General features: G+C 37.9%; 2 protein-coding genes across 3 annotated transcripts; one reads left to right on the forward strand and one right to left on the reverse strand.

Moving 5' to 3' along the window:
* The first annotated feature begins 1,040 nt into the window (after nucleotides 1-1,040).
* On the forward strand, nucleotides 1,041-20,260 carry LOC132644203 (triacylglycerol lipase 1). The gene is made up of 9 exons (XM_060360779.1): nucleotides 1,041-1,293; nucleotides 1,756-1,866; nucleotides 16,122-16,262; nucleotides 17,427-17,537; nucleotides 17,634-17,777; nucleotides 17,857-17,897; nucleotides 17,990-18,066; nucleotides 19,155-19,250; nucleotides 19,663-20,260. Exons 1-9 carry the CDS (start codon nucleotides 1,078-1,080, stop codon nucleotides 19,986-19,988), a joined length of 1,263 nt encoding a protein of 420 aa, XP_060216762.1. The 5' UTR covers nucleotides 1,041-1,077; the 3' UTR covers nucleotides 19,989-20,260.
* Nucleotides 2,967-11,151, reverse strand: LOC132644204 (uncharacterized). 2 transcript variants are annotated; one of them, XR_009583828.1, is made up of 5 exons: nucleotides 10,719-11,151; nucleotides 10,302-10,373; nucleotides 9,590-9,650; nucleotides 8,508-9,030; nucleotides 2,967-3,710 (listed from the first exon to the last, which is right to left on the reverse strand). XR_009583828.1 is itself a non-coding variant. In XM_060360780.1 (3 exons), exon 2 carries the CDS (start codon nucleotides 9,028-9,030, stop codon nucleotides 8,539-8,541), a length of 492 nt encoding a protein of 163 aa, XP_060216763.1. In that variant the 5' UTR covers nucleotides 9,590-9,786; the 3' UTR covers nucleotides 2,967-3,710; nucleotides 8,508-8,538. The 2 variants fall into 2 exon arrangements, 1 of the variants encoding a protein (XP_060216763.1); XM_060360780.1 differs by lacking the exons at nucleotides 10,302-10,373; nucleotides 10,719-11,151 and having other exon boundaries at nucleotides 9,590-9,786.
* Nucleotides 20,261-23,420: the final 3,160 nt, after the last annotated feature.

Consider the following 23,420-nt stretch of genomic DNA (forward strand, 5'->3'; position numbering starts at 1 on the left):
CTTATTTTCGATAGGAAAGGGGCAAATATGATCTTTTGCCGATTAATATACAAAAAATTACATTTACGGGCTATTATGTTGGTGGACATCTATTTACATCAATTTCTCTAGGAATGAACTATTTTTATTGAAATGTTTTACGTATGTCATTCACACATTTTAGGAGCGCAAAATACGCGTGGCGTCTTAAAGTAGTACTCCCTCCGTCCCAATTTAAGTGTTTTTTTTTTTGGCTGGACATGGAGTTTAAGAAATAAAATAAGACTTTTAAATCTTGTAATCTTAAATTAAAGATGTGTGTAGTCTTTTAAATCTTGTGGTCTTAAACTTGCTATGTAGAATATTTGAATTGGAAAATTTACTAAATATAGAAAGAGACACTATTTTTGAAAAAAAAAGAAGAAGGAAAATATGATACTTAAATTGGACATAGGGAATAATAATTTCACTTTGAATTAAGTAAGTCGTAAAGTGATAATAAATCCAATTTGAATTACTAGCATATGAGTGTAATTGGTTTGAATTCGGGACAAGTTGATAGAAGAGACAGAGGGAGGGAAGATGGGTGTCAAAAGAAGACGAATTGCATATTAGGTTTTTTTTTTTTTTTTTCAATTTGAATTTATTATTTTATGTGAGTTAATGTGTCATAATATTTGTTAGTTTTGAGGGGTAAAAGTGAGCCAATACACTTATGGTCATGGTATTTTTGAGCAAATCAAACTGAGGATATAAATGATCCATTTTCACTAGTTAAGGGTATATTTGACCCTTTACCCACGTATTATTACTCTTTCTATCTCAATTTATGTGCACTCTTTCTTTTTTAATTAATTCTAGAAAGAATGACACATTTTTATATTTAGTAACAATTTAAATATACATTTACCATTTTACTCATAATAATTTTTTTTATATCCATATAAATATCTATAATTCATTTTGAATCACATATTTTAAAAATAGTGTTTTGCTTCTTTTAAATTCGGTGCCAATCAACCGCCTCGTATAAAAGGGGGACGGAAAGAGTATGATTTTAATTTAAAGCATTGTGGGGCAAGGCCTCGTGCGGGGTACATGATAGGAAAGTCAACAGCCATTATCTCAACAGAAGAGAGACAAAAAAGAAGAATTCTATCACTTGCTCAGTCGTCGAAAATGGATCATAGTGGGGCGCTTATTGTGTTTCTCCTGTTCTATGCTGTCACCTCTGTTCCACAACTCCAAGTGACCGGAGGAGGTCTATGCGCTCACCTCATACAACCTGCTGGTTTCCCTTGCGCTGAGCACCTCGTACACTTTCTATCCTATCACTATACTATAACCATTTCTTAACCTTTTCCTCATACAATCTCCTATCTATCTATCTATCTATCTATCTATCTATCTCTATTTCTTATTCCTATTTGTGTTTAGTCAAGGAGCGTTAGTTAACTTAAACTACTAACTAAATATTCCAATTATAATTAATTATCTCATCCTAATTGTGCCTGCAATTGAGGGATTTAGTTAGAGCTGACCTCTAACTAGTTTGCAATTGACATTCATTGATGATTTGTTTTTATCCAAATTGTGGATTCAGCTCAAATGTCCTATCTCGAAACTATGAATTACTTGAATTCGAGATATATAGCAATACAGACATAGTGTTCTTTAAGATGATATTTTTTTATTTACTTTATGCTGTATTCAACCTTGTGTGACACTCCTAGTTGCTGATTCAACTGATTATTTTTATGTAATGAATCCAAGTAGACTAAGACAAAGGATGGTTACCTCCTTGGACTTCAACGTGTGTCGTCTCGCTCAACAATTGTCAGAGGAAAAATGGGTCCTCCAGTTCTGCTCATCCATGGACTCTTCATGGTAATGTTGCTAACTAATCTTCAACTTTGTTATTTGCTACCTTTTGAATACTAGCAATTTATTGCAGCTTTGTAACCTTTTTGGAGCATACTTAAATTCCTGTATATATTCTTTTGGCCCTACCTGGCTTGTTTGATTTTCAGCATACTGCTCTGTTGTAGGATCTATGTGTAACAAAGTATATTTCTTGATATTATTGTAAACAGCGTACAAGATATATATATATATATATATATATATAAATTGTACAATGATGTGTAAAGACTACTCTACCCTTGCAAACAATTTATACAAATATATTTATCAACCCCCCTCAAGCTATACTTGATCTGAGAAAGAACATTGAGCTTGTCACGCGAAGACGTTAGCCTGGGAGAAGGAAGAGCCTTTCTCAATAAATCTGCAAGTTGATCGTGGCTAGGAACATACTGAACTTGTAGAGCACCAGAAGCAACCTTTTCCCAAACAAAATGAATGTCTAGTTCAATATGTTTAGTGTGAGCATGTTGGACAGGATTGTGAGCCAAATAAATGCTGCTAACATTGTCACAACATATTGTGGATGGAGATGAAATAGGTAGACTGAGATCCCGTAGTAATGATTGCACCCAAGTGATCTCTGCAGCAGCATGAGCAATTGACCTATATCCAGCCTCATCACTCGAACGAGAGACAAGATTGGTACCAAGAAATAAACAAAAAGCTAAAGTAGAACGGCGAGTTGTAGGACAACCAGCCCAATGGGCATCAGTATAGCATGTTAAATGATTGATTGATCCGCGGGGAATAAACAAGCCATGATTTAGAGTGCCGTGCAGATAACGTAAGATACGTTTAACTGCAGTATAATGAATTAACAAGGGAGAGTGCATAAACTGAGATACTTGATTCACTGCAAAAGCAATATCCGGATGTGTAAACGTTAAGTATTGAAGACCACCAACTAGACTCCTATAAAGGGTAGAACCTGAGAAGGAAGGATAATCATCAGAATTTAGAAAAGATTTAGGAGTAACGGGAGTAGCAACAGACTTACAAGAAAGAAGATTTGCACGAGTTAGAAGATCTTTGATGTATTTGGCTTGAGAAAGAAAGTGACCTCCATTTTTAAAAGTGACAGAAACTCCAAGAAAGTAATTTATTAAACCCAAATCGTCCATTGAAAATTCAGATTTAAGAGTGTTAATCAAAGAGTTAAGCAATTTAGTAGATGATGCAGTGAGAAGAATATCTACATAGAGAAGAAGAATTGCAATCTTAGAATGATGGGTGTAAATAAAAAGCGAGCAATCAGACATGCTAGATGTCCAGTAGCCTTAAGGTCATAAGTATGGGCGCCTACATACCCATGAACAAGATTCTACTAAACACTACTCCATGACCCGGGACTTAAAGCCTAGGCTCTGATACCAACTTTGTCACGTCCCAAAATACCCGCTAGACATGATTGGCACCCAGCAAACACCACCCGCCAGGCGAACCATATATCATACTCTCAATCATTTACAAAAACACTAAAAGAAAATAAGTGCAGGTCCCACAACGTTATTAATGATAAAAATGCAAAATAGTCGCCAACCAAATCCATAATCGATTTATGAAAACCAACCAACGCTAAGATAAAAAGAATCTCTAGCCCATATCCCACGCTAAGACCATGGAACATCTAACAGAGTTACATGAGTTTGAGTGCCGGGCATGTAAACCCAAAATAAAAGAAATAACTAGAAATAAACTAGATAAAGCTGAAATGACTGCCTTCATGAACAATGCGGTGGCTCACCTCAGCAACAGAATCCACTCATGAAGTCTTCAATTACCAGCCTCGTTCTCAACGACAGTATCTGCATGGACATGCAGGTAAGGAGTGAGTTATACATAAATATAACCCAGTAAGATCCTCGACCCGCCACTTCAAATACTCTTGAAACAAGTATTAGAAAATACAAACACACAACAGGCACAAAAATATTATGCACATGAATATATCATTATATAATAGCAACCAAGGTCCAAACCACTGTTTATCAAATATATTATATATCTCAACACAATTTACACTACGAACCGTCATAAGTGGCAGTTAAAGAATTAGCCAACACTATGAATCCACGGCAACATACACAATGTGCCAAATATGTCAGGAAGCATACACAATGCTAAGTGAAGCATACACAATGCCCCAATATCGTCAAGAAGCATACACAATGCTAAGGGAAGCATACACAATGCCTCAATATAATCAAGAAGCATACACAATGCTAAGGGAAGCATACACAATGCCCCAATATCATGGCTCACAGCTATATCACATCACAAAATAATTTATAAAGAGAGTTTTGGATTATTTAAAAATAAAGTATATGCAGTTGGCCTTAAGGACCACCGATTCTGCTAAGCACACGCTCGCCCCAACACATGGACCAGGCAGACAAAACATATTTTTAAAACGGGTTTTGAAAAGCAAGTACCCAAAGCTTAAAGTCTCACTTACCTCAAATTCACAATTCAAGCACACTTCCCAATAAATCAAAACTGTGTTCTCGAGTCTCTGGATTGCCTCAAACTACACAAAAACGGATTTAGAATGGTCAAAACCCTTAGGGTAAACCACTTCTATATTTTTAGAGGCTTTAACGGTTAAAGTCAAATTTTAAAGGACGAAACCGCCCTCTGGTCAATGTCTTCAAAACCCGACAAGACTTATGATTTCGGAAAGGCCTTAACGAGAGGATTCCAACGATATATAGAAATCTAAAATCCGACGCTATTTGCCCTTTCAAATCAATGATTTTGGTTGAAGAACCCTAGAGCTAAACTTTCTCAATTCATCAAAATATTCCCATGTTTTCATCATAAAGATTTACCCATAATTATGTAATAAACTTAAATAAAGGACTAGAGTAATTACCTTGATGATTTGGGGTGAAAGTTCTTATTTTTCTCCTCTCCTTTCTTCTCTTTTTCTCCTTTTTTTTTTTTCATGCTGGTTTTCTCTCCCTCTGTTTGCTCGTCCTTTTTTTTCTTTGGTTCCTTCAGATTGTAGTGTTTCACGTTAGCCATCAGACTTTTTAAAGTCTTTTTTTTTTCTTTTCCTTTTCCTTTTTGGGCTTGGCTACATTCCTTCTTTTCTATTTTTTTTTCTTTTTATTTCCTTCTTTTATTTAAATTACCAACTAAGCCTTAAAAAATATATGGGTTATTACATTCTCCACCACTTAAAATGACGTTCGTCCTCGAACGGGTCTAATTCATACCTGTTGCGTCAAATAAATGAGAATATTTATCTCGCATATCCGCCTCGGCCTCCCAAGTAGCCTCCTCGGCTGGGTGGTTACGCTATAACACTTTGACTGAAGCTACCTTATTCGACCTCAATTGTCATACATGCCTATCAAGAATAGATATGGGACCCTCCTCATAAGTCAAATTCTCATCGAGCTCCACATCCTCTGGCTGAAACTTATGGCTATCATCACCAACATATCATCTTAGCATGGACACGTGAAATACAGGATGAACAGCAGACAATCTCGGAGGTAAAGCAAGTCTATATGCCACCAACCCAATTCGATCCAAAATCACATAAGGACTAATGTACCTAGGACTTAACTTACCTTTCCGACCGAATCTCATAACTCCTTTCAAAGGGGATACTTTTAGAAAGACTTTTTCCCCCTTCATGAACTCTATATCACGTACTTTCTTATCTGCATAGGACTTTTGTCTGCTTTGTGCTGTCCGAAGCCGTTCTCGTATCAATGCAACTTTTTCCAAGGCTTGCTGAACCCGATCTGGACCTAATAGTTGTGCTTCGCCCGGTTCGAACCATCCAACTGGTGAACGACACCTGCGACCATATAGAGCCTAAAATGGCGCCATTTGTATACTCGATTGGTAGCTGTTATTATAAGCAAACTCTGCCAAAGGCAACTGATCGTCCCAAGGACCACCAAAATCAATCGCGCAAGCTCTAAGCATGTCCTCTAAAATCTGAATAACTCGCTCAGACTGTCCATCAGTTTGTGGATGAAAAGTTGTACTCAACTCGACCTGTGAACCCAATGACTTCTGAAAAGACTTCCAAAACTCAGCAGTAAATTGTGCACCTCGAACAGATATTATAGAAATAGGCACACCATGAAGTCGTACTATCTCACGGAGGTAAATATTTGCTAACTGCTCTGCGGTATGAGTAACCCGAACTGGTATAAAATGAGAGGATTTGCTGAGTCTATCCACAATCACCCAGACTGAGTCATGTTTCTTGAAAGTATTCGGCAAACCAACTACGAAATCCATCGTAATCCTTTCCCACTTCCACTCTAGGATAATCAAGTTTTGCATTACTCCGCCGGGTTTTTGATGTTCATATTTGACCTGCTGCCAATTTAAGCAACTTGTCACATGTTCAAAATATCAGCCTTCATACCCTTCCACCAATATAATCCACGCAAGTCTTGGTACATTTTCGTAACACCTGGGTGGATGGAGTATCGCGAGCTATGAGCCTCTTTAAGAATTAGTTGCTTCACATTATCCACCATAGGAATACACAGTCAACCATGACAACGTAACTCGCCTTCGCCATCAATAGAGAATGACTTAACGCCCTCATTTTGCACTCGATCTCGCAGTCTAGCAAGACGGGGATCTTCATATTGGCAAGCCTTGACTTGCCCCACTAAGGACGATTGTGCCACCATAACTGCAAGTAACCTGCCCTGTACTGTATGATCAATCCGAACTCTGCGGTTGGCTAATGCTTGAATATCCTTAGCCATAGGTCATTCTTCAGCAGTAAATCGGGCCAAGCTGCCCATAGACTTTCTACTCAAGGCGTCTGCTACCACATTCGCCTTACCAGGATGATACAAAATAGTAAGATCATAATCTTTAAGTAACTCTAACCACCGTCGCTGTCTCAAATTTAGATCTCTTTGCTTGAATATATATTGCAAACTCTTGTGATCAGTATAGATTTCACACGGCTCACCATAAAGATAGTGACGCCAGATCTTGAGTGCAAATACAACTGCGGCCAATTCTAAGTCATGAGTTGGATAATTCTTCTCATGTTTCTTTAGCTGTCGAGACGCATAAGCTACCACTTTACCATTCTGCATCACGACACAACCCAACCCGACTCGAGATGCATCACAATAAATGGTGAAACCACCCTCATCAGTAGGTAAGGTCAAAATCGGAGCCGTAGGCAATGCAGTCTTTAATTTCTGAAATCTTTCTGAACATTCATCTGACCATTGGAATACCACACCTTTCTGAGTTAAACGTGTCAATGGAGCAGCTATCTTCGAGAAACCCTCCACAAACCTTCTGTAATATCCAGCTAGTCCCATGAAGCTGCGTATCTCTGTGGGAGTAGTGGGTTGAGGCCAATCTCGAACTGCTTCAATTTTGTTTGGATCAACTTGAATCCCATCTCGGGACGCCACGTGTCCTAAAAAGAAAACTGTGCTCAACCAGAACTCTCATTTTGAGAACTTGGCATAAAGCTTTCGTTCCGTAAGTGTCTGTAGCACAATTCCCAAGTGTTGTCCATGCTCAGCCTCACTTCGAGAGTAGACCAAAATATCATCAATGAACACAATCACAAAATGGTCTAAGTATGGCTTGAATACCCTGTTCATGAGGTCCATAAATGCTGCGGGGGCATTAGTCAGCCCAAATGACATCACCAAAAAATCGAAGTGCCCATATCTTGTCCGAAAAGCTGTCTTGGAGATGTCCTCAGTCTTGATTCTCAACTGATGATAACCTGATCTCAAGTCGATTTTGGAAAAATGAGTAGCACCCTGCAGTTGATCAAACAAATCATCAATACGAGGCAATGGATACTTATTCTTGATAGCCGCCTTGTTCAGTTGCCTGTAGTCAATGCACATTCTCATCGTGCCATCTTTCTTCTTCACAAATAACACAAGTGCACCCCAAGGTGATACACTAGGCCTAATGAACCCCTTATCAAGCAACTCTTGGAGTTGAGCCTTCAGTTCTCTCAACTCAGCTGGAGCCATACGATATGGAGGAATAGAGATAGGTTGAGTCCCTGGAACTAAATCAATGTTGAACTCGATTTCTCTCATCGGGGCTGGGTAAATCTTCAGGAAAAACATCCGCAAATTCGCGAACAACAGGAACACTATCAATAGTAATATTCTCCGCTCGAGAATCATGAACGGTGGCAATAAAACCCAAACACCCATGATTAATCATTCGGCGTGCCTTTATATAAGATATTATTTTTCCTTGAGTCACAGGAGTCATGCCTTTCCACACTAAAGTTTCTCCAGGAAAAATAAAACGTATAAGCTTAGCATAGCAATCAACCGATGCATAACATGATGCCAACCAATCCATGCCCATAATCGCATCGAAAGCGGACATTGGTAACACATATAGATCAACTACGGTGTCCCTGCCCTGAACAGATGTCACACAATCTCTATAAACTCTATCCACTAATATACTTCCCCCCACTGAGGTTTCTACCACATACGACACATTAATAGACTCAACTCCCCGTTCTAAGAATATAGCAAAAGAAGGAGATACATACGAATACGTAGAACCGGGATCAATAAGAGCATATGCACCATGAGAAACAATAGTAATAATACCTGTGACTACTGCATTAGATGCCTCGACATCCTATCTTGTCATAGCAAAGAATCTCGGCGGTCCACTCCCTCCCTGAGCAACCTGTGCACCCTGTCGACCCTGTCCATGAGCACCCTGTGGAGCGGTCCTAGCTGGCTGAATCTGACCCTGTGTAGCTGTAGTAGTTCCCTGCGGCTGTGTAGTAGCTCGACTAGCACCCGAATTTGCTTTAGGACAGTATTTAGCAATATGCCCCTTTTCACCGCAAGTAAAACAAGCCCCATCTGCCCCAAAGCAACGACCACTGTGATTTCTACCACAGTTAGAACACCTCGGATAATAACCTGACTTGTTCTGAACCACTTGTTCCTGCACTTGCTCTGACGCAACTCGGGGCTGACCCCCATTCACAACTTCAGGCTGAGGAGTGGCCTGAGTCCTAGTCTGAGCTCTAGTCTGATGAGCACTAGCTTGTCTACCACCGCGGGTAGCACTCTGTCCAGCACCACGTTTAGCAGATGAAGATGCGCGTTTCTTAGCCATCTGCAAAATAAATATTATAAGGTTAAACTTGATTCAACTCACTCACGAACAAGGAATGAAAGAAGGGAAAATTTCCTAGATGTCCAGTAGCCTCAAGGTCATAAGTATGGGCGCCTACATACCCATGAACAAGATTCTACTAAACATTGCTCCATGACTGGGGACTTAAAGCCTAGGCTCTGATACCAACTTTGTCACGTCCCAAAATACCCGCTAGACGTGATTGGCACCCAACAAACACCACCCGCCAGGCGAACCATATATCATACTCTTAATCATTTACAAAAGCACTAAAAGAAAATAAGTGCAGGTCCCACAACGTTATTAATGATAAAAATGCAAAATAGTCGCTAACCAAATCCATAATCGATTTATGAAAACCAACCAACGCTAAGATAAAAAGAATCTCTAGCCCACATGCCACGCTAAGACCATGGAGCATCTAACAGAGTTACATGAGTTTGGGTGTTGGGCATGTAAACCCAAAATAAAAGAAATAACTAGAAATAAACTAGATAAAGCTGAAATGGCTGCCTCCACGAACAATGCGGTGGCTCACCTCAGCAACAGAATTCACTCACGAAGTCTTCAATTACCAGCCTCGTTCTCAACGACAGTATCTGCGTAAATATAACCCAGTAAGATCCTCGACCCGCCACTTCAAATACCCCTGGAACAAGTGTTAGAAAATACAAACACACAACAGGCACAAAAATATTATGCAAATGAATATATCATTATATAATAGCAACCAAGGTCCAAACCACTGTTTATCAAATATATTATATATCTCAACACAATTTACACTACGAACCGTCATAAGTGGCAGTTAAAGAATTAGTCAACACTATGAATCCACGGCAATATACACAATGTGCCAAATATATCAGGAAGCATACACAATGCTAAGTGAAGCATACACAATGCCCCAATATCATCAAGAAGCATACGCAATGCCCCAATATAATCAAGAAGCATACACAATGCTAAGGGAAGCATACACAATGCCCCAATATAATCAAGAAGCATACACAATGCTAAGGGAAGCATACACAATGCCCCAATATCATGGCTCACAGCTATATCACATCACAAAATAATTTATAAAAAGAGTTTTGGATTATTTGAAAATAAAGTATATGTGGGTGGCCTTAAGGACCACCGATTCTGCCAAGCACACGCTCGCCCCAACACATGGACCAGGCAGACTAAACATATTTTTAAAACGGATTTTGAAAAGCAAAGTACCCAAAGCTTAAAGTCTCACTTACCTCAAATTCACAATTCAAGCACACTTCCCAATAAATCAAAACTGCGTTCTCGAGGCTCCGGATTGCCTCAAACTACACAAAAACGGATTTAGAATGGTCAAAACCCTTCGGGTAAACCACTTCTATATTTTTAGAGGCTTAAACGGTTAAAGTCAAATTTTAAAGGACGAAAACACCCTCTGTTCAATGTGTTCAAAACCCGACAAGACTTATGTTTTCGGAACGGCCTTAACGAGAGGATTCCAACGATATATAGAAGTCTAAAATCCGACGCTATTTGCCCTTTCAAATCAATGATTTTGGTTGAAGAACCCTAGAGCTAAACTTTCTCAATTCATCAAAATATTCCCATGTTTTCACCATAAAGATTTACCCATAATTATGTAATAAACTTAAATAAAGGACTAGAGTAATTACCTTGATGATTTGGGGTGAAAGTTCTTATTTTTCTCCTCTCCTTTCTTCTCTTTTTCTCCCTCTCTTTCCTTTTTTTTTTCCTGCTGGTTTTCTCTCCCTCTGTTTTCTCGTCCTTTTTTTTTTTTTTTTAGTTCCTTCAGATTGTAGTGTTTCACGTTAGCCATCAGACTTTTTAAAGTCTTTTTTTTTTCTTTTCCTTTTCCTTTTTGGGCTTGGCTACATTCCTTCTTTTCTATTTTTTTTTATTTTATCTCCTTTTATTTAATTTACCAACTAAGCCTTAAAAAATATATGGGTTATTACAGAAATTGTGGATGAACAAAGCCAGTAGGCTGTTTCATGTATCTCAGTTCATCAAGAGTGCCATGTAAGAAAGCTTTCTTGACATCTAATTGATGGACAGGCCAACCCTTAGACGCAGTAAGAGCTAAAATAATACAAACAGTGACTGGTTTCACCGTCAAGTCCATACTGCTGATTATGACCTTTAGCGACAAGACGAGCTTTGTAATGCTCAAGTGATCCATCCGATTCTGTTTAATTCGAAAAACCCAACGACTACCTGGTGGTACCAAATCCCAAGTATGATTGACCATGAGAGCATCGTACTCTTCAGCCATTGCACGTCTCCACTGAAGGCATTTGTAAAAGAGGATGGTTCAGACGGAAGGGAAGAGGTATGAGAGATCAAGGACGGGAGTATCCGTATTAAGAGAGCCAGTATGGTTGCGAGTAACCATATGGTGAATTTTAGGATAAGAATAAGGTAGTTTTGATAAATGAGATATAGAAGAGGGAGAAGCTTGTGATGTGGCCGAGAGAGGAGGTAAAGTGTTATAGGCAGCAGGAGAAGAAAGTTTGTTAGGGGAAACACTGTGAATTGGACTTGAGAGGATACGTGGAGTTGTATTAGGAGAAGGTTGCGGGCTTGTAAACGTAGGTGGAGGTTGATTTCTATGAGAAAAATAAGATGGAAGAGGAGACTGAATAAAAGTTGGAGTAAAATTGTTGGCTTGCAACAGATTTTTCTCTAGGTGATCATTAGAAGGTGGAGAAATAATAGGAAATAAGACATTAGAAGAGGAGATATTAAGGGTGCAACAAATCAACACACCAATCAGGGGCCACCAATAGGAGATAAGACATTAGAAGAGGAGATATTAGGGGTGGCTCCTGATTTTTTGCTGATTGCAAAATTGTTGGCTTGCAACAAAGTATATTTCTTGATAATATTGTAAACTGCGTACGAGATACATATAGATTGTACAATGATGTGTAAAGACTACTCTACCCTTACAAACAATTTATACAAATATATTTATCACTATGCATTGTATCTTATAATGATTGGACCACCCTAAACAGTGGCATTTCTCCAAATCAATCAGAATTTCTTCTTTGTCACAAGTGTACTACATCTGAACATCGGGTCTTACTGGTTAAATTTGCTTCAGTAATCACATTCTGGGATGATACAAATATATTTATCACTATGCACTGAATCTTATAATGATTGGACCACCCTAAACAATGGCATTTCTCCAAATCAAACAGATTTCTTCTTTGTCACAAGTTTACTACATCTGAACATCGGGTCTTACTGGTTAATTGGCTTCAGTAATCACATTCTTGGATGACTACATGTTCCTAAAGAAGAATGAAGTTCTAACAGATACCAAGAAGTAAATTTGTTCTTTTGGGATAAAAGAGACGTTCTGTCTTTGTGAAGGAGATTGTATAAGAATGCTTTAGGAGAGAGCATCTTGAGTAAGAATGCCTTTTTTTTTTTTTTGAGAATGGTAACAGTTAACTATATATCCACAGGTATACTATATCAAAAAGAATGTAGTCCCCCTTTCAAAATGTTACACCTTACAGCTTGAATCTCCTATCTATGCTCTTCCTTACAAGTAATCTAAAACATCAAAATATCTTCAGTTTGACCTAAAACTTCCTGTTTACACCAAAAATAGTATAGAGATAAACACTTCATTTTAAACTTCTGTAGGTCACTTTGTTTGCCCTCAAAACATCTTTGATTTCTTTCTTTCCATATTGTCCACCAAATACATGCTGGGACAATCTTCCATCTCTCTTCCTGTCTTGCAGCATTGCTATCTCTGTTCTAGCGGCTAACAACTCCTTTAATGCTCCCTGGTTTCACCCACCTGATCTTCCTCAGACTGATGAATATCTTCCATAACTGATCTGCCCATTTGCAGTGTACAAAAAGATGGTTGATTCTCTCTGCTTGTTCCCCACATAAATAGCATCTAGAGCACAACTGGAACCCCTTCTTGTTTAAATTCTGATGAGTCAACACTACTTCCTTTGCCAATAGCCAGGAAAAACAATTTACCTTTTAAGGTATTTTAGTTTTCCATAACGTCTTCCATGGCCATCCTATCTCCTGGTTGTTTGATGTGTTCAGGTCTCTGTAAGCAGAATTTACAGTGAACAAACCTTTGTTGTCTATCTTCCAAACCATAGTATCTCTTTCTCCTGTTAAATTATTGAATTGAGCAACTGTGGAGTAGAAGGCCGCTATTCTTTCCATTTCCAGTCATTTAAATGTCTTCGGAGGTGTAAATTCCAACCTTGTCCTGTCCATAATTCAGCAACTGTAGCTTGTTGTTGAAGGCATAATGTGTATAGATCTGGATAGAGTTGCTTTAGAGGTTCATGATCAATCCACTTGTCATCCCAGAAGGAAACTTTCAGGCCATTGCCAACTTTGAAACTGGATCTGTTTAGGACTAAAGGCCATAGATTTCTGATTGTTCTCCATACAATACAACCATATGTTATTGTCACCACATTTGTCATCCAGCTATTCTCCATACCATACTTTCCAGAGATGACCTCCTTCCATAGCATATTGTCAGTTGTTGCAAATTTCCATAACCACTTGATCATCAAACTTCTGTTGTGCATTTTCATGTCTCTGATCCCCACACCTCCTTCTTTCTTGTTCATTGTCACTTCCTCCCAATTGACCCGGTGGAACTTTTTCTTGTCTTCATTACCCTGCCAGAAAAAATTCCTTCTTAAGGCATCAATTCTTTTTATCACACTCACTGGAGCACGAAAAACTGACATCATGTAAGAAGGTAGAGCACAAGCACACTATTGACCAAAGTCAGTCTTCCTCCCAAGGAGAGATACTGACTTTTCTAGTTTGTTAATCTCTTCTCACACTTCTCCACCACCCCATTCCATATTCCCTTAGACTTGCTTTTTGCTCCCAAAGGCATGCCTAGATATGTTGTTGGAATTTCTCCTACTTTGCCTCCTAACTTTTCTGCCAAACTTTCCACATCTTTTACTTCATTGATGGGATAAATGAAGCTTTTCCCCCAGTTGATGTGTAGCCCAGATACTGCTTCAAATATTATGAAGATGACCTCAGAACAAATAACTGTTCTTCCATTGCTTTACAAAAAACCAATGTATCATTTGCATATTGCAAATGAGTTACTTCCATGTTATTTACTATTCTGTTGTCCACCTGAAATCCCCTGACCCAACCTTTTACCTTTGCTGTTTGAATCATGTTACTCAAACCTTCCATTGTTAAGATGAAGAGAAATGGGGATAAGGGGTCTACCTGTCTCAAACCCCTCTGAGAGGGGAATGTGGAGAGCATCTTAGATAGGTGAGATAGCTAGGATGAGGTAAAGTTCAGCTGAAGCATTTTGAATAGCATTTAATCTCTTCATTTTCATAGGTATAAAGAAACAAAGCAAATGATGTGTCAGTGGAATTGCATTGTAAAACTGAAACTAGCTCAATCTTATTAGGTGTATTGTATAATTGTTTAATATTTTATCTGCTATATGACCTTATACCTTCTTGGTACTAAACATCAATTATATACCTTTTCTTATAATCTTTTTTAATCTGTTATATGACCTTACTTAATTAGGAAATGCAACTCGAAGTTAATGTATTTGGGGTTAGTGTTAGTGTCCCGCATGGGTTGAGGGAGCGGATTGTTGTTTCCCTGTATGGTTTTGGGTAATCCTCATCTCAAGAGCTTTAGAAGTTGAGTTCAGGGATGCACATTGAGCTTGAGTTAAAATTTTAAATTCAGGGTTGTTGGGGGTCTACGGTTGTTCAGGTTCATTTTGTTTTGCATCTGTTCAGGATTTTAACGATTAATAGTAAGATTGTGCAATGTGTTATAATAACCATTCAGGATATTTGGAGCTTTTATGGTTTGGAGTCTCAATGAATCGAGCATTTATGTAAAAAAGGGCAGCCCGGTGCACAAAGCATCCCACATCAGCAAGGTCCGGGGAAGGCCGCACCCCAAGGAGTGATGTAGATAGCCCACCCTAATGCAAGCATTAGTGGCTGCTTCCATGGCTCGGAACCCCTGACCTATAGGTCACACGGAGACAACTTTACCGTTGCTCCAAGGCTCCCCTTCAAATAACAATTTATATAGCAATAACAAATAACTACCCTTTTCCGTGACTTTATAAAAAACAATGTCCTTTTCAATGGCATGTAGGTAATAGTAACAGTAAGAAGTCATGCTCTGTTTCTTCCGTTATAGCGGATGCCGGGTGGCCATAACATGCCATGAACACATTTTTCAGAATAATCAGTGAGAAAAACTTTACTACAACCAACGTCTATTTTGGGCTATTTTCCGGTGCATGCACTATTCTAGCTCTACTATGAGCTGTGACTAACCACCATCTTATGGAAACTTCAACCTTGACAGTTCAGATCATTTCATATTCAGCTAGTACTGCTTCCACTAATACGTTTCTCTGCATGTAAGGAATTTATGTAAATGCTCTATTTATATCATTTTAAATCATCTACCTGCAAGGGTGGCCAGTTGGTTGAGCATGGGGCTTTCATAATGGAGGTCTCAGGTTCGAAATCCCCTGCCTATGACATCAGGGGATTTGCCTTCTGAGTCGAGCTCGTCCCACGGGGCTTGCCTAGTGCGGGTTACCTCTCCTATGTGGTTTGCGAGCTATTGCACAAGAGCTGGGTTTACCCCGTGCGCACCCGAAGGGTAGCGGCTGCGGGTTCCCATGTCATAAAAAAAAGATCATTTTAAATCATCTGAAGGAAAAGGAAGTGTCTGAAATGCTCTCGAGCTGTATCAGGACATGAACTTCTGTTAACCATTTCCTAATTCACCAAAGGTAGCATGCCCTGTTTACTAGTCATTCGAAAACTACGAGTTAAAGTTGGAGTTCTTTAAGGTAGCAAGCCCCTGTTTATCAAGTCATTTGAATTGTATCAGTACAGTTTAGAGTTCTTTCGTGAAGCAGACCAATACCTGCAAGATCGTGCAGAGTGGTACTTGCATTTCTGGTAGAGTTGACAACTGACTTTTTCCCCAACCTCTGAACTTCTGCAGAATCTTGATTTATGCAGGCAGGTGATGCTTGGTTCATGAATTCTGCTAGTGAGTCGTTGGGCTTTATTCTTGCTGATCAAGGTTTTGATGTCTGGGTTGGAAATGTGCGTGGCACACGTTGGAGTCATGGGCATGTATCTTTATCAGTAAAAAATAAGGTAATATTTCTATCTTATGTATGTCGAATGTATATGAATAATTTTCTAGGTTTGCATGTGTTGTGTCCTTCATGAGGTAGTCCAGAAGATGTCAGAGGCAGATCCAGGATTTATACTTGATGGGTTCAACCATTATTCCTTAGCACTGGATCCATTGCACTTTGGAATTACGGGTTCAAAATTTGATATTTCTTAAAATTTTAGTGATCTTTTACCTATATATGTATACACCGTGTCAAAAATGATATCTTCCACTGAACTCGTTCATTTCACATTGCATCCCCCACATGGATTTGCTTAGCATGCCACGGCCAAGCCTTTGTTTTCCTGCCTACTTAAAGGGTCGGCTAGCTGTGACATCGGAAACAAAAGCCTGACTCATGGAAAGTCTACTGTAGACCCTGACGGTTTCTTTCGCGTTGATAGTAATCACTTTTTGCCTCTTAAATTATCTGCAATATTTTCGCAAAATTGAGGAAAAGAACACTGTGTTACGAGTCAAATGATATGCAGAACAGCTCCAGAAAGAAATCTAACTGTGTCAAGCTGAGATGCTCAACTGGAACAGCTCCAGAAAGGAATCTGATCCATGCCCCGGTTGTTTGTTTAGTACCCTACTTTTATTCCTAATATAGTGTTTTCACTAGATTTGAAATGACATGATTTGGTATGTTTGCAAAATAGTATACTCCTTTCATCCCGCATTTCACGAGACACTGTATCTCAATGTTGTCTCAGAATATATGACAAATTTACTTGTAATACTAATTTGCATATGATACTCGAAGTTTTTAATAATTCAAGTTGGCTCAACAACTCAGTTCGGAATTTGAAACTATGATGTTCTTCTTTCCACATCAAATCTTCATAGAAACCCCAAGTCAGATGGTATAGTTTTTCTTCCGTTTTTAGTCGGTTTACTATATTTCAACCGATGGTGTTGATTTTGCCGGTGAAACTCTTTTTCATGCTTAACCAATATATTTCTCATATCGGACAGAGGATGCGCTAGTTATTGCCATAGATTTCATGCATTTCTTTTTTCTCATAAAAGTATAATTTCTTGCAGAAATCACATATACAGTTCCTGATGATGTGCTAGTTACCAAATATATACATCTGTTTGTAATGCAAATGTCTTACATCCTCTATTGAATGTCTTAGGATTTTTGGGACTGGAGCTGGGAAGAGTTGGCTCTTTATGATCTCGCAGAAATGATTCGATATGTAAATTCAATCACAAAAGCAAAAGTTTTTGTTGTAGGACATTCACAGGTTTGATTCTTTCATAGCATCTATATCTTATGTAACTATAAGGTTTTCTCTCATTGCCATTGCATCTTATGTTTGTTTTTTTCATTTTATATTCAGGGAACAATCATGTCTCTTGCTGCTTTCACTAAGCCAGATATTGTGGAGATGGTCAAAGCTGCAGCACTTCTTTGTCCTATATCATATTTAGATCATATCACCACAGATTTTGTGCTTGCATTAGTCAAAATGCGTCTTGATGAGGTAATGAAATAGTGTCTCGCCGTGTTAGTTTCACTATATATGACTTCAAAACTCTGACAAATTTTATGCTATGGATTAGATAATTCTTGCATTGGGCATCCATCAACTTAATTTCAAAAGGTTCCGCAAAATCTTTCACTTCTTTATCCAGTATCCTTATGATCTTCTATTGTGTTTCTTTAAAGTCCTGACTCTTCTTATAATTTTTGCAGTATTATGGGGACTCAAATCATGGATATGATGTGCGATGGGCATATTCACTGTGACATCTGGCTTAGTGCTATTACAGGTTCTTCTTCATTATACATCCCCACTTTCTATGCATTTCCTACTTGTTCAGTACAAGTTCTCTATTGTACTTCTTAAGCTAGATATGAAGGATTAGGTTTACCTGTTGATGTCAAAATGAATTTGGTTGGTTCTACCATTCTTTCGGCACTAGCATCTTACCGGGACATTGTCTTGCTCTATGATCTCTGCAATTTGGTAAAATGACTATTTTTCTGATTCTAACTTCCCATCATAAGCTTAGAACTTTGTCAATTGCTGGTGTAGAATGGTTTGACTATCTTAAGCAAGAATTGGCCAGCTTAAAAGACAGTAGATCCTAGAAACATCTTACAAGTCAGCCTCCAAGTCATTTCGAATGTATCCTCTATGTGAACTTAGTTTGCTGCTTAAAGTTTTAGCTGCCATTCACACTAGAGAAATCCATTTTTCAGTATATAACTACCCTTGGAAAAGCGATAATTCTAGATTGGATTGAGTACGTTGGATATCCCTACTCCTATTTTTAGTAACTGTAATAATATTAAGGTCATTTGGTAACTATTTAACTATATTAGGCAACTATTTACTTGATATAACAAAATTAGGCAACTTTATTGGGAATGTTATCCGGAATTGGCTATAGGAACTGTTGGAAGTAATGTAAAGCTGTTTTATAACTAGACAAGGATTGAGTGATTATTGTTAAGCATTTTCAAGCTTTCTGCCTAGCTATATGTTTACGGTGGTTGAAAAGCAACTAAAACTGAACAAGTTTTCTTTAAGTTCTTGATAGTTATGTTCAACTTCATGCATAGCATATTGGCTTATCCTTATATTGCAGGTTGGTTTTTTATATGGCGTATTGGGCTTGGTCATGGAATTCATTATCAAATATTTCATCCCAAAGTGGAAAAAGATGTCCTTGCTTTTTTCATATTCAGTTCACGTTAATTTGGTTTATTATTTTATTCATCATTTATCGCTATCAATGGCAGTATGGGTTGCTTTATATATTTTGCGTGTCTTCTAATTGAGGCATAAACTATCTAAAAAAGTATGAACTTTTCTAATCTTTCCATACTTTCTCGATGATCAATATTCATGCAGGCAAGAATTGTTGCTTCAATGATTCACGGATTGATTTCTATCTTGAATACGAACCTCACCCATCATCCTCGAAGAACTTGCATCATCTCTTCCAGAGTATGTACATGCTTTCGATTATGCAAAATATAGTATGCCGTTATTATTTTCTTTTTTCAAGTGGGATTGGGAACAGTAAGTTTGGCCCCTGGGGTTGAGGTGACAAGGACTGGATGTCAGATCTAGTTTAAAGCTAGAACCCCGACCACTAAACCAACTTTTAGGGGTTTGTCTCCTATTCCCTGTTCATCTCAATTTCTTGAATCATCTTTTATCAGGTTTCTTTTTGTTAATGTCTCCTGGCCAAGGTTTAAATGAGGACTTTCCTCCTTGGGGACTGTTTTACCTCCTTAGTTTCACCAAATATGTTGATGTTGTTATGATCTTTGCTACTTTGAGTGTGTTCACGTTGTAGGTTAACTGCACATATTGTCATTCTGGTCATTATATTTCCTGATCCAAAATCTTGCAGTGATCCGAAAAGGTAGTTTTGCTATGTATGATTACGGAATGTGGAGAAACCTCATGCGCTATAACCAACCCAAGCCCCCAGTATTTGATATCAGCCAGATTCCCACTTCATTGCCATTGTGGATGGGTTATGGGGGCAATGACGCGTTAGCAGATCTCATCGACATCCAACATACACTAAAGGAGTTGAAACCCAAGCCAGATCTGCTTTATATTGAGGAATATGGTCATATTGACTTCCTCCTGAGTATAACGGCAAAATCAGACGTTTATGATGGCATGATTAGGTTTTTCAATTCTGTACAAAAGGTAAGCAGTTTTAAGTAGTGGATGATTAGTATGTGTCATGTGTAGTGGTCCTGGCCTCTTCCTTGTCCATAGTCTTGTACATAGCATGATGATGTGCTACCTCTTCAGATCCTAATAGTTTCTGGCAAATTTGGTGTGTATATAAAACCATTACCAGTCCTTGTATAAGTGGTTTAAAAGTGCAGGTCTATCAGTTCCTTGAATTTCTAGGCAAATGTTACTCCTGAAGTACATTATGTTTCCATATATAGTATTGCATTCCTACTCATTGTCGTAAGGAATTTGTTGCCTGTTGACCTCCCACTGCTCAAAACTGTCCTCTGCACATTGTCAAAAACAGTTCATTTCCACAGCTTTAGAAAAGTCTTTTCTGAAGCCGCTGAGGAAACATTGAGTTACAACTCTTTTCGTGTGAAAATAGCATGGAGCCTAAGTCAAACGAGACTTATAGCCTGTTTTGCCAAGTTTTTTTTTTTTCAATAAGTGCTTATTTTAAAGAGGGCAAAGGTGTAAATATACCTCTCAACTTTGTGATTTAGATTAGATATATTCCCGTTAAAAAAGTGGTGTATATATACCCTTGCAGTTACAAAATGGTGCAAATATATCTTTTTCGCTAACAGGATTTAAAAAAAATAAATCATTTAACTTATTTTTTAAATAAAAAAAGATATCATGTGGCTTTAAAAAAAAAGTCTACTCATTTTTTTTTTCGAGTAGACATATTTTTCTAACTCCACATGGTAATTTTTTTTTAAAGCCACGGGGATATTTTTTAAAACGAACTAGACCTGACCCATCAGGAAAAAACATTATCATGTGGCTTTAGAAAAATATGTCTGCTAAAAAAAAGGGATAAACTTTTTTGTAAAGCCATGTGGTATTTTTCTTAATTTGAAGATAAACTAAATGATTTTTAAAAAATATTCTGTCAGCAAAAAGAGTATATTTGAATCATTTTATAACGGCAGAGGTATATTTACACAACTTTTATAATGAAGGTATATCTGCTCTAAATCACAAAGTTGAGGGGTATATTTGCATCTTTTCCCTTTTAAAAAAATGAGGTGTTTGGCCAAGTTTCTAGGAGAAAATAAGTGCTTTGGGGAGTAGCAAAAGCAGTTTTCAGAAGCTAAAAATAATAACTTTTGCTCAAAAACACTTTTGAGAAAAATATACTTTATAAATACTTTTTAGAAATTTGGCCAAACACTAATTGTTGCTCAAAAGTGTTTTTTAAATTAATTGACCAAACACAAAGTACTTTTGTCAAAAAAAAAAAAAATTTTCAAAATAAGTTGATTTTAAAAGCTTGGCCGTTGCAAATGTCTTCAGTTCAATTCTTAAGTATTAATGATTTGTTGCCTTTTCAATTAATGTCAATTTCTGGACTAACAGATCATCAATATCATTCATTATTAATAAAAACAAACTTATCCACCAACATAAAGATTTTCCATGGACGGTGGAACTTGGGAATTTGCACAAATAGGGATTTGATGCCACTCTTTACATTTGTTGCCGTTTAAGGAACTTTTGCAAAAATATCCTGGGTGCTGACAATTGGAACCATGAAAGATTATGCTTGTTCAATTGTTCAAAATTTTACCAGGGGGACAAAATATTGGTACTACCTATCATTTTACTTGTCTTGTAAAATTATTCATAAGTTTTTCAAATGGACAAATCTTGCCTTGTTTCACAAGTTTGTCTAGTGGGCCAAAGCTTTGGTAGTACTTTCATTTTGTTTATCGTGTTTAATTGTTCACACATTGTAACGACCCGTAAATCAACTAGCCGTGATGGCACCTACTCCTAACTCAAGCCTTAAGCTAATTTAAACACTTAATAATTTAATAAGCGGAAAAGTAAAGCGAGGCCCATATCAAAGTCATTGAGTCTCATACTCATAAACATGTGGAAACTAAACGCACACCTTCAAAATCTGATATCATTAGTACAAGAGCCTCTAAATATGAATACAAAGCGGAATGAGTCACATTACAACTGTCTCGAAATGAAAAGATAGAAATAATAAAAGAAGATGAAGTCTGGTGCTGCGGATCAGCCAAGCAACTCACCCCGATTGCTCCAATTAGAAACCTCCACGATCAGCTGCTCCGTGTGCTCCGCTAGTACAAGGGTCAGACTCTTCACACAAAAATGGTGAAGCAAGTGTAGTCTGAGTATGAGAATCAACATATACTCAACAAGCATATTTGATAGACCCTAACTTGAAGTAGTGGCGAGGGTTGGTCTTTGAAAGCGCTTGCTTATACACTTTAATTGGTGTTTGCCTTAATATATATGAATAAATAAACTCAAAAAATAACAAGAGAGTATCCCATAATTCAGCTAAATCTCAGAAATCAACAATTAGAACAGATAGCATGATTCGACTTAGAATTCAATAATACTCTCAACAACCTCAACAATATCAGAAATAATGAATTAATGCAATGGCCAATGCAATCGGTATATACACGTTTCTGCAGTAGGTAGTCATGTGTCACGACCCAAATCACTGATCGTGGAGCACCTACTCTTTTCCCACCCGGTAGGCGAACCCGTCCCTTAAAGATTTATCTATAAATAATAGATAAGAGCAATAGAAGTCTAAAATCATAGATAGATAGTAATGCGGAATACAGCAACTATCCCAGGAATCTGGTCTGAATAGTACAAGAGCTACTAATACAAGTCTGAAAGATACAAGTCTGAAATATGCAAGTCTGTCTCAAGATATGAAATAAAGACAGTAGGATAGAAGAGTCTTCGGGCAACGGATCGGAACATGGCTGTTACACCTCGGAAATTTCCCCGTGAACGTACAATGAATAGACTAACGAAGAATACGAGTATATGATGTTTTAATCAAAAGGGAATGACGTTTGACGACCCTAAGTAAGATTTCAAAGGCAATGGGAATAAGAGATAGGTTATGCTCCACAATGATTAATTATAGGTTCTGAAGACGTGAAAGTTGCAGATTTGCACTTTGGCCCAGTCGATCGTAAAATGAAATACAGACCGTAAAGTGGTATACGGCCCGTAAACTACCATGTCGTATTTCAACTTACAAAACTTCAACTTTCTGTCAAATGCTTGGATGGTTAGAGACGACTTGACATACGGACCGTAAATTGAAATACGGCCCGTAAACGGAGTCGTAAACCACCATGTCCTCAGCCTGACTTTCTGGTTCTGTTATGCTTAAATACGCCCACAGAATACGGACCGTAAACTGGAATACGGACCTTAAACCGAGTTTACGACCACTGTGCACTTTCAACTACTGTTCGTTTCAAATCAGATTTTAAGTCATTAAAAAGAAGACCCAAGCTCATTAATTCATTTCATTTCCACACCACTTCTCTCTAGAAACCTCTAGAATATTCTCCACTCTTCATCTACAAGAAAACAAGGGAAATCAAATACCAATATCAAGAA

The sequence above is a fragment of the Lycium barbarum genome, chromosome 6 (genome assembly GCF_019175385.1).
Source record: "Lycium barbarum isolate Lr01 chromosome 6, ASM1917538v2, whole genome shotgun sequence".
Classification (NCBI taxonomy): Eukaryota; Viridiplantae; Streptophyta; class Magnoliopsida; order Solanales; family Solanaceae; genus Lycium; species Lycium barbarum.

Excerpts from the sequence above, each read along its gene's own strand:
- LOC132644203 (XM_060360779.1), top strand. The coding sequence starts at position 1,078 with ATGATAGGAAAGTCAACAGCCATTATCTCAACAGAAGAGAGACAAAAA. Across the intron at positions 1,867-16,121 it reads TCATCCATGGACTCTTCATG|GCAGGTGATGCTTGGTTCAT; the intron begins GTAATGTTGCTA and ends TGATTTATGCAG. Across the intron at positions 17,898-17,989 it reads CATCAACTTAATTTCAAAAG|TATTATGGGGACTCAAATCA; the intron begins GTTCCGCAAAAT and ends TAATTTTTGCAG.
- LOC132644204 (XM_060360780.1), bottom strand. The coding sequence starts at position 9,030 with ATGGCTAAGAAACGCGCATCTTCATCTGCTAAACGTGGTGCTGGACAG.